Consider the following 10,433-nt stretch of genomic DNA (forward strand, 5'->3'; position numbering starts at 1 on the left):
GCGCTCTCTCGCCTTCTTCCTCACGCACTCTGCGCTTCGTCATGCAAGGAGACCAGCTCCAGTCGCGCACAGGCATGTGGCGGCGATGTATACGCTAAACCGTGCTTCCGCTCACTCCTGCCTTCTGCTTTACGCTTTCCACCTTTGTTTTCCTTGTTCTCTACTCGCCGCTCCGGACACGCACCGCAAGCACGCTCACCACTAGCACTTCGCCTGCCCCCCCCCCCCTTCCCCCCCTCCCCTCCCTCCTCTATCCCGCGCCGAGGCAGAACGAAAACGCTTTGGCATGCACCGCCGCATGCAGATGCAGTAGCAGCAGGGACAACATCGCATACTTCTTGCCGGCGGAGGGTGGACGCAAGGGGCAGTGCGCGCGGCTGTCGTGATCCTGCTTCCAGTTTGACCGCTTCCCTCGCTACACCCGCACACCCAGCGCCTCCCTTGCACGCGTGTCTCTGTTGCCTCTAAGCGGCAACCCCGGAGGCGTTGTTTTCGCTGCCGCAGGTGGGCGCTGCGCAACAAGAAGGATTGACCTGCTACACCGAGGTGTACCACAGGCTTGCAGGTGGGCGAGGCACTGTGGGGATGCGGACACCAGACCCCGCGCCGTGGCAATGACGCAAAGCCCGCTGCGAACTCCTCCACGCACTGAGCCGCAGAGCCCGTCATCGGGTTCGAGAAGCGGCGTCGACAGCAGCCGCTCTCCATCGCACCATCAGCAGCCATCACACTCATCGAGCACCCCGCGACGAGGCTCTGCCTTGCCACGCTCACAACAACGTAGCGGCAGCAAGGCGCTGTCTACATGGTGTGCGGAGTCGACCGGGGGCAAGGTGCACGGCAGAGGCCACGCCAACTCTGGAAGGCACAAGCTTGCACTGCGATGGCGATCGCAGTGCAAGCAGCTAGCTCGGGCGAGCAGCACGGTTGTTGCGAATGCGATGACGCCAACGCATCCCACCATCGCTCATGAGCGTGGTGGTCAGAGTAGCAGCGCGGTCCGCTCTATTACGCCGGCAGTGCCGACGACGCCGCTCGGGCGAGGAGCCGCCACCTTTGTCCGATCCGGCGAACAGGCGCCACCGCAGCTCCTCGTACACCCTGCCGCCCTGACCGCTCTCGAGGCGGATACCGACTCTGCGGGCGCTGCCGCGGCTCTCGACGGAGAACGTTCTGGGCGAAGACAGGGCCCCCTGCGCACAGGTCCAAGTGAGCCAGTCAGCGCGAGGGTCTTCTCTGTGACGCCGAGCAGAAGTACTGGCGTCGCATCTGCTCTCTTGAATTCAGCGGCGAACGGCTTTCTCGGCGCCGCTGCCAGCGGTGGGACTGCCGGTGCGACCCTCTCCAACTACTCCGGCAAGTCATTCGGTGGCGTCAGCACTAGAAACCAGAACCGCTGCTCTCACTGCAAGGTGGCAGAGGAGGTGCTGTACCGCTGCCCGTGCGGCCTCGCCCGCTACTGCTGCACCACCTGCCAACAGGCGCACTGGCCCTTTCACGAAGCGGTCTGCTGCCACGCCGTGCGCGCCCTTCGGCCGCCGACGCGGCATTGCGATTGGTGCCGCACGCCTTCGCAGACTCTGCGTCAGTGCGGGTGTGGCTTTGCCTACTACTGCGACATGCACTGCCAACGCGCAGATTGGCCGTACCATTGCATCGTCTGTAGCACTGAGACCAGCACGGCACTGGCAACCGCACTCGTGGGTGGGCGAGCGCTGCGCGCAAGGCACGAGGCCGCCACGCAGACGGCGCACTGGCAGATCAGCGTTCCTGTGATCCGCCCTACTGGGCGAGGCGACGGCACCACGGCGGCAGAAAATGCGACTGGAATGAGCGTCCATCTTCACGCGACCCTTCGTGAGCGGCACAGCCGATCAGACAGCGACGGCGAGGACAACGCCTTCTCCGGCTCGTGCACGCGGGCATCGCTCGCGGCTGCCTCGGATGCCGAAGCGACGCCGCCAAAGTCGCCTCGCCGGTGCTCCCACGTTCGCGCAACGTCGGAGCACGGGTCGCAGGTGGGAGTGAATAGCGGATCTGGTGCCTTCGCGGCGTTCCACCAGAGCCGTGAGACGCCTGTGCATGCGTCAAGCTACGCTGATCCAGGAGGCCGCACACCAACTTCTACCCAACCTGCCATCGCTGGGGGTGACATGGGCGCTGGCCAGTATGGCGTGTGGTTCGCCGGGGTGAACTCGCGCAGCACGCTCAGCCACCATCACGCTACCGGGACGCTCTACAAAAGCCGGCACATCAACACAAGTGCAGCGCAGCAGCACCGGCACAATCCATTACGGGAAGGTTCCCGCGCCGGGGGGTCGCAGTCGCCGCGGCTCAGCCAGGCTGGAGAACCCGATCACGGAGCTGCTGGCGCCTCCCTCCAAAACCAACACCACCAATCCTCTCTGTTGACCGATCACCACAGCCACGCGGGTCCCGCCAGCCAGTCAGAGCTCTTCCACGGGAGCCTTTCCGCCGTGGCCGGTCCCGCCATCCGAGATCAGCCAGGCGTGGTCACATTTCTAGTCGCATCACGCCATATTGTTGAGAGGGAGGAGGTCAGCGCACGGGCGGCGCTCTTCCGCAAGTTTCGGCTGGGCTGCGCCGGGCTTCAGATGCGTGTGCTCGGCAAGAGGGAAGAGGAGGAACGCATGGCCATCTTGAAGGACGAGGTCCTTTGGTGCGTCCTGACAGGCCATCCTGCGTGGAAGAAGCTGATGCATGAGCTGCAGCGCTTTCACGAAGTGCGTTAATGAGCGCCGCACCCTTCAGGAAGGTGCGGCGCTCTGCAGAGGCGAGGGAGAGGGGTGGGGCGGGGAAAGAGCGTTCGCCGGCATTTCGTGATTTTCGGATGTATGCACGTCTGCCACTCAATCTCGGAGTGTGCGTTGCAAGTGTTCGGTGATGCTGCATGAGCGGCTTGGTCTGCTTTTCGGGGTGGCGGCTTTGGCGGTACGCGCCGTCGCTCGGGCCGCAGCCCCACTACCCAGTGAAAAGGCAATAACGCAAAAGAGAAATGTGACCGTCGCAGATTTGCGGTGTCGCCGCCTCCCTCACTCAGCCGTCTCCCCATCGTTGCGCACACGGCTTACACGTATATTTCGCGTGTTTTTTTTTATGGCCTAGGCGCGCGGGCATCAGAGCCGCGCACCACGCCGTATCGAACGCCTCCATCCCCCTTCCTCGCCGCCCCCTATTTGGCGCCACTGTGTGCGCTGCCCTCCCGGCACCCCCTGTTTCCACCTCACCCCGCTGCTCAGCATTCGTCCTTCTTGCTCTACAGGCACGAGACGTGTGCCTCTCCTCTCCCACTATCGGTATCCCTTCCCACTCCGCCCGGCCCGCCCTCTCCCTCTTCAACGAACCCTGTCTCAGCGTCGTCGCCGGCCGCTTCTCTATAACATCGGCCATTTTGCGTCACGTCGGTTTATCAAGAGTCATACACACGGAAACCGCCACCACCACCACCACCACCACGCGCACAAACAAAAACGAAGGAACGTATACGCGACAGCGTACCTCCGCACTCTCCCCTCTTTTGTTTTTTTTTGCCGTTTTTGTCTCTCTTATTTCTTCTCGGCATCTTTTTCGCCCTCTCTGGTGTTGTACTCTGCTGTCTTCTCGCGTTTGTCGTGCGTGTCTGCTCGGCTATGACGCCTCGCGGCACTGCACCTTCTTCGCTTTCGATGTGTTTCGCCTTTCTTCTCTCTCTCTCTCTCTCCTTCTGCATTGCCTCTACTAGTTTGTATGGTGAGGGGCTTCCCTTGCGTCCTCTTGAGTGTCGGCATCGTCTCTGCTCGTCTGTTGCTGCCGTTGTCGTTGTGTGTGTGGAGGTGTCCTCTCGGGCACGCACCTGCCCTGGCTGCCATGAAGGTTGTCTTGTTCTTCTCTCCTCTTCTCCCCTTCTCTTGCTCGTGTCTCTCGTCCCTAGCCGACGGGACGGCTGGCACGAAGCTGAAACACAACCGTAAGAAAACATGCTAACGGACTACTGGCTTCTCACGGATCTGGACGGGACGCTGATCGCTACCCCGCACAAGGCAAACGGCCGGTATCTCCCCATCACGCGAAGCCCGTGCTTCGGACCTATCAGGCAGTGGCTGAGCAGTGACGGCAACGTGTGCATCGTCACGACGGCGGACCTGCGGGCAATCGACCAGGTGTACTACCCGCTGAGATCGTTTCTCAAGACCTATCAGGAGTACGTCGATGAGGCTGCCGCGGCAGGAACTCCGCTAGCGACGGTGGATGGCATGACGGCGCAGCCGCCTCGCCGCGGCTGCCTGCTCTTGTCCCTCTACACCGGTGCTGCTCTGTACTGGTGCACGTCCGACTCGATTATCATGCTTCCGGGGTACGCGAGCGCTGTCCACTGCGCCACGCGCGAGGCCGTCGAGCTGGCGGCTGCCTACCAGCTGCGTATGTCGCACGCCACCTTGTTTGTGGACGGCAGTGGTAAGCAGCTGCGTCCGCAGCCAGAGATGTGCGTGCATGGCACCTGCATCGATTCCGCAACCGCTCGCTGCCTGCGGACGCGCGTCGAGGCGCTTTATCTGGATTACGTTCGTGACGTACTCTCCGGCAAGGACCCCGCCGTACGCGAGGCAATGAAGTGGCTCTCGCAGCGCTACCAGAGCATGTGGGGCGGCCTCTTGCAGTACCTCGAGCTTATTTACGCAACGGCGGTGCACAACCACCCCGCATCACCGCTCCTGCTAGGAACGATGGCTAAGCAGACACTCTTGACGCTGGCGCAGCAGCCGCCAGCGGACCCGGAAGCTGTGGAGTGGAAAGTAGACTACCTGCGCTCGCGACGGGGCTTCTTGACTGCCGTTGGCATCCTCCGCGTCGAGTACGTGGAGTCACACTTGTGCTACACTGAGGACGACAAAAGCACCCCGCGGCGGGTGTTGAGCCAGAATGTCGAGGCTCAGACGAAGGCGGCGGAGCGTGCACAGCTCGTCTCCTACGCAGCGCAGGTGCTGCTGGCTGATCTGCCCGCCACGGCCGCACCGAAGTTGGCGGCCGCAACGGCGACGATGGCGAGCTTCTTGGTCGATCTCCTGGCTCCCAGTGTGAAGCATTTTCAGCAGCAGATGCGTGAGGCTACGCTCCCTGTGACGAAGCTGGTACCATCGTCCCCCTCATCCGCCTTGCCTGCGTCATCGGAAGGCGTGGCCAATATTGCACAGGTGATTCTGCTCGGCCTGCCACTGCGTCTCTTCTCCAAGTACTTCCGCTCTCACGTGGCGGAGATGGTGCACGGTGGCGTGAACCCCATGCCGCAGCCAAACAGCGTCGTCTTCTCCAAAATCGGTGTGAGCAAGTCCACGGCATTGCGGTACCTACTGGGCAAGGACCGGGTCGCTTCTGTTGAGGATGAGTGGCAGCTGCACTTCACGGAAGCCACCCCAAGCCCGAAAGCGGGTCCGGCAAGTCAAGCGATCAACTTCGCCGGGTGCGTCCAGCGCTATCACGGCATCGCCATGGGTGACAACCCGCAATCCACCGACTACGAGCTGACGGTGTTCCGAGATGTGACGTTTCTCTCTGTGGAGAAGGAGTCGCAGCGGGTGGAGCGGCAACGACGCATTCTGCGACGACTGCAGCGTACACAGTCCATCGAGAGCCGCGGCGGCCGGCCGCTGATGCCAGATGGCAGCCGAGCGCCGTCCTACGCGGAGCTTGTCAGCAGCCTGCGCCGCAGCGGACCCATGATGGACGACCGTCTTTTTCGCAACATTAACTACGTTGGTGGTGAGGAGGAGGGCACGGCCCTTTTTCTTACAGCACTGCTCCACTACGCCAAGGCAGCGCGTACGAGCGAAAAAGACCAGATGACGACCGCGGAGTTCCGCCGTCTTGTCAGCAAGGCACAAGAGACAAGTCGCGATCAGGTGATGCACCGCACACCCCCTGCTAAGCTTTAGGCAAGCTTGAAAAAGAAAGGAGGCGAAAAGAAGCGACGATCGCGTGGCTTGCACCTCGGCAGAGTTGGCACAGCACCGGGGGAATGCCTGCTTTCCTCTTCCCTTATGCTTTGCCAACTCCTCTGTGAATCGCAATACACCGCCTTCATGTGTCTTGGTGTGCTTACGTGGCTCTTCGCTAAATGCTTCCCTACTCGAATCTAATCGCTGTGTTGGTTGCGCGCTTGTATCGGTGTACGCGTGTACGCGTCTTCTGTGTGGTTTCTCTCACCACGTCGCATTTGGGGAAGCTCGCGATGTGTGATTGTATATTGTGTGTGTGTCTCTCTCTCTCTCTGTGTGTGTGTGTGTGTGTGTGTTTGTATTTTCTCGCCCCCTTATCTCGCGTGTGAAGGCGCCCTCAAGGGGCGGCTGCGTGTGTTCCGCATTTCCATCCTCGCGTCACGCCTGGGTGTGCGTGTGTGCCCTTTAGCCCCTCTCCCGCGGGGCGCGTCTGTGTGACTGCAGCTGAGTTTTGGTGGTGGTGGCAGCCAGGGGAGGATGGGGGATGTGCAGACCTCTACAGGTGGCTGCTTACGTGAGAGGCCGCCGTGGACGGTATCGACACGTGCCAGCTGCAAAAAAGAAAACAAAGGAACTGTACGCAGAAAGTCGAGGGGGGGGGGGAGGGGGTTGGAATGCGTAGCGATACAGCGGGTCGGCTGGCAATCCGAAATCACGAAACCGAGTCCGGAGGGGGCGCTGTGGGACTCCTTGGCCACACCCAGAGCTGATACGGTGGTGGCGCAACGATGGGCCCCATCGCAAGGACCGTCGCTCCTCCCCCACCAGTTTATCAAGCGCGCGCGCTCTCAGATGGAGTTTTCCCACGGGTGCGTTTCCTGCGTCACCTGCACTGCCCGACATGTGCTCCTCACCGACTCTTCTTGCTTCATCTTTTTTTGCGTTTCGTTCCACCTACTCCTCCGTCACTTATTGTCGTCGACCGTCGCGACATAACATGTACGGCGCCCGCAGTATTGCACACTCGAAAGCTTAACTCCAGATTCTACGTGATCCATACCTCTTCGTGTTAGTGCGCCCCGCCCCCCCCTCCCTCTCCCCCTCTGTCGGTCACTGTTTGCTCTTCTCAGCTCGCAGACCTGCCCACTACCATTAATCAGCGCATCTCGATATACACGGTTTCGCTGTCGTCTTCAGCTGTTTACTTCGGCTGCGCTCCCGCCCTGTGACGACGGCTTTGACTCTCGTCACAACACCCAGCTCGCCATTTGGCGGCACAGTATTGAACCTTGCTTTCGCACTGCAATGCGCAACTTGTCTGACCAGTTTCCTGTGGAGGACTCGCCGATGAACGCACGGCGCCAGATGGCGAACGGCGATGACCACTCGCAGAGAGACTCGCCGATGAATCACGATGTCGCACACACCTACGAGGGCAATACGTTGGATGGCCACCTAACCAAGGCAGAGAGTGCGTCGATGACGAAGACCCCGACCGCGGCTGCTAATGGGGCTTGCGCGAACTCCGCCCCTTCCGAGTATGTGGTGGCGAAGGAGCGGCTGGAGGCGGCACGCGCAGCACACAAGCAGCGTTTGCGCGAGATCAAGGACGACAAGTCGCTAAAGATAAAATCCATGCCGTCTCTGGAGGAGCTGCGCGACGAGCGCGTGCGTCTCTCGGAGCAGGTGCTGCATCACAAGGACGAGCAGGACTCCCTCGCCCTCGACATCGAAGGACTGGAGGGCGCCGCGGAGGTGTACCAACTGGCGGCCCGCGTGCAGCGCCTGGAGCACTTTGCCAATCGTGCATATGAGTACGCCGAGGAGACGCTGCCGAGAGATATCGAGAGGACGCTGGAGGAGGACCGTCAGCTGTCCAACCGGGAGCTGTGCGCCTATATCCAGGAGCTCCAGAGCAAGCGCGCGAATACGCTCAAGAAGGTTGTCGCCTCGCAGGAGGGCATGGTCAAGCGGAATCTGCGCAAAGGCGCTACTGCCACGACTGCCGCTCTGGGCGAGGATGCGGACCCGATGGAGGCCAAGGCGGTGGCGCACACGCAGGAGAACAAGGACGAGTGCGTTGTGCTGCACCAGAAGATCCGCAGGTTCTGCGCTATGAGGACGAAGCTGCAGAGCGACATCCTGAAGGAGAAGAGCGCCAGCAAAAAGATGGAGGAGAGGATGTGCGCCGCCATCCGCACCGCGGAACTGGCCAACGCCCGCGATGCTCGCATGTGTGGGGAGCTGAACAACCGCAACGCCGCCGCCACGACGAACTCGCAGCTGCTTATAGACCAACTCAACGTTGGCCACTACGGCCTCGGCAACGCGCCGTCGACGAAGCAGCTGCTGGAGGACCGAAAGGCGCGCGAGGCCTTGCTGGAAACCACGGAGACAGATCAGCAGCAGTACGGGCGGTTTGTATCCAGCGGCTCCTTAGGTTCCCGCCAGTCGTACGCGAACTCGCAGAGCTCTCACCAGCGCGCCATCAAGCCACCGCTGGTGGCCTCGAAGCCGACGGCGGCGCAGCGCGCCCGTGATGACGCTTCGCGCTCCTCACGCGAGGAGTTCGCGCAGATGCTGCGCCGCAACAGCGATGGTAACAGTTACCAAGCGTCTCGCTCCCAGTCATTGTCGAAGCCGCCGCTGGTGGCCTCGAAGCCGACGGCGTCGCAGCAGAGTCGCGAAACCGCCCTTCGTGGGGAACGCGAGGAGGTTTCGGTGTCCCGCACCGTCGCGCGGAGCAACTCCCTCTTTTCCGATGTGCGGCCGCCATCCCTCGCGGCCAAGTCCACCGCTTCGCAGCGTAGCCGCGATAGGCAGTAGAAGGAAGACGAGGGGAGAGGTGCGTGGAGACGAGGGCAGGTACTAGCAAGAGATGTGACACACAAGACGATGGTTGTCGCCGTTTCCAGGTACGGGAGGAGAGATGCCCACCACTTCTGGTAGCGGCACTACGAACGAAGGATGCATAACCAGTTGTGTGACCTCGAAGGAATGGTCACCCCGTCCCTGTTGCTCGGTTTCTCCTTTTCCTCGTCATGTCTCGTGTACATGTGCATGCGCATGTGGGTTTGTGTGTGCGTATGTTGCGCTACGCCTATCGTCTTGCGCACCTCCAAGCGTCTCTGTTCTCCCCGCCTCCTTTCTTTGCTTTTTTTTTCGTTTCTCAATTACGCTGTACCGTGAATGGAATGGAGGCCCTGGTCAACGGAGAAGGAGTGGTGAGGGAGGAGGGCGAGGGTGCGTTGCGCTGATGGCTTTGACCCACCCCCTCCCTGCTCACTACGATGTGCCGTTGCAGTGGTGCGCGTCTCCTTCTCTTCTTGCCGAGGAAAGGATCGCATTGGCGGCTATCAGCGAAAGGAGCACCCCCTCCCCTGTAGATAGATGCGCTGTCTCCCTCTCTCCCTCTCACACGCACGCACACAGACACACGCTGCGTGGCTTGTCCACCTCCTTCCATTCGTTCTCTGTTTCTTTTCTTTTTGTATTTTTTTTGTTTCCCCCGTCTCTCTGTCTCTGATTGACTGTACCGGTGTTTGTGTTCTTCTTTCTCCAATTTCCTTTTTCTTGTACCCGCTCGTGCTCGACAACGTTCCGAGGGACGTGTCCACAGCACGGGGCCGGCACATATCAGCCAAACACACACACACACACACACACACTCGTCTACAGAGTGGCGGCTGAACGCTCACCTCTCCAGGTGGCCGACGTGTGTGTGTGTGTGTGTGTTTGGCTGACGGCAAAGTGGCAGAACATGCAAAGTAATCGCACTCTTGGTGATCACGACAGGGGCGACGACGGATAGACCGAGTGGCGGGCATACCCGTCAGTGCCTGTCCGTCAGCGCTCCCTCTGTGTGTATGTGCTGGCGTCTGTGCATCTGCGTGTGTGTGCTTTCGTGTAATGCGCATCTGATACAAGCCTTCGAAAGGAAAACGAAATTGAGTCTCACTAGGCCGAATCCTTCTGATTCGGTGGGAGCGAGGTGGCACGACACCGCTCGTGCGCCGCCGTTTTTCCATATACAGACACACCCACACAGGTTAGGTGTCAAGCGCCCATCAAGGTATCTACCGACCGACCACCGAACCTCGCTTGGTTGTTCTGTGCGGCTTACACGGCTGGCAACACGTGTAGGGTGGGGCGGGGAGTGGCGCTCTTTCGGTTCATAAGACGGGTCATGCAACCCTCTCTGTACTTGTTCCCCCTCCTTGCGTGCTGTCGTCGAGGCACGGTCTACGCACCTCCCCCCCCCCCCTCCTCCCCTGTCCCTTCACCCGTGCCAGCAGCATGCATCCACGCACGTGAGGCTCATGCGTGACGACTTTTCCTTCTCTCGTCTCTCGCCCATAGATCAACGAACACGTACCCGACCCCGCAGACGGAACCTCCACCCCGTGGCCAAAAAAAGCGTGGGCGAACGTGCCCGCACAAAGCCTTGCCCCGACAACGACCCCGAAGCCCCACTGCTCGCGCTGCGAGGCCTTCACAGTA

General features: G+C 61.0%; 3 protein-coding genes across 3 annotated transcripts; all 3 read left to right on the top strand.

The window, feature by feature from the left end:
- Nucleotides 1-941: 941 nt before the first annotated feature.
- LMJF_33_2420 (hypothetical protein) lies at nucleotides 942-2,753 on the top strand (the record flags this gene model as incomplete). Its single annotated transcript, XM_001685951.1, has 1 exon — nucleotides 942-2,753. One exon carries the CDS (start codon nucleotides 942-944, stop codon nucleotides 2,751-2,753), a length of 1,812 nt encoding a protein of 603 aa, XP_001686003.1.
- Nucleotides 2,754-3,977: 1,224 nt separating this feature from the next.
- Nucleotides 3,978-5,930, top strand: LMJF_33_2430 (conserved hypothetical protein; the record flags this gene model as incomplete). Its single annotated transcript, XM_001685952.1, has 1 exon — nucleotides 3,978-5,930. One exon carries the CDS (start codon nucleotides 3,978-3,980, stop codon nucleotides 5,928-5,930), a length of 1,953 nt encoding a protein of 650 aa, XP_001686004.1.
- A 1,308-nt stretch (nucleotides 5,931-7,238) lies between these two features.
- Nucleotides 7,239-8,759, top strand: LMJF_33_2440 (conserved hypothetical protein; the record flags this gene model as incomplete). Its single annotated transcript, XM_001685953.1, has 1 exon — nucleotides 7,239-8,759. One exon carries the CDS (start codon nucleotides 7,239-7,241, stop codon nucleotides 8,757-8,759), a length of 1,521 nt encoding a protein of 506 aa, XP_001686005.1.
- Between the last annotated feature and the right edge of the window lie 1,674 nt (nucleotides 8,760-10,433).

Source organism: Leishmania major, chromosome 33 (assembly GCF_000002725.2).
Source record: "Leishmania major strain Friedlin complete genome, chromosome 33".
Taxonomy (NCBI): domain Eukaryota; phylum Euglenozoa; class Kinetoplastea; order Trypanosomatida; family Trypanosomatidae; genus Leishmania; species Leishmania major.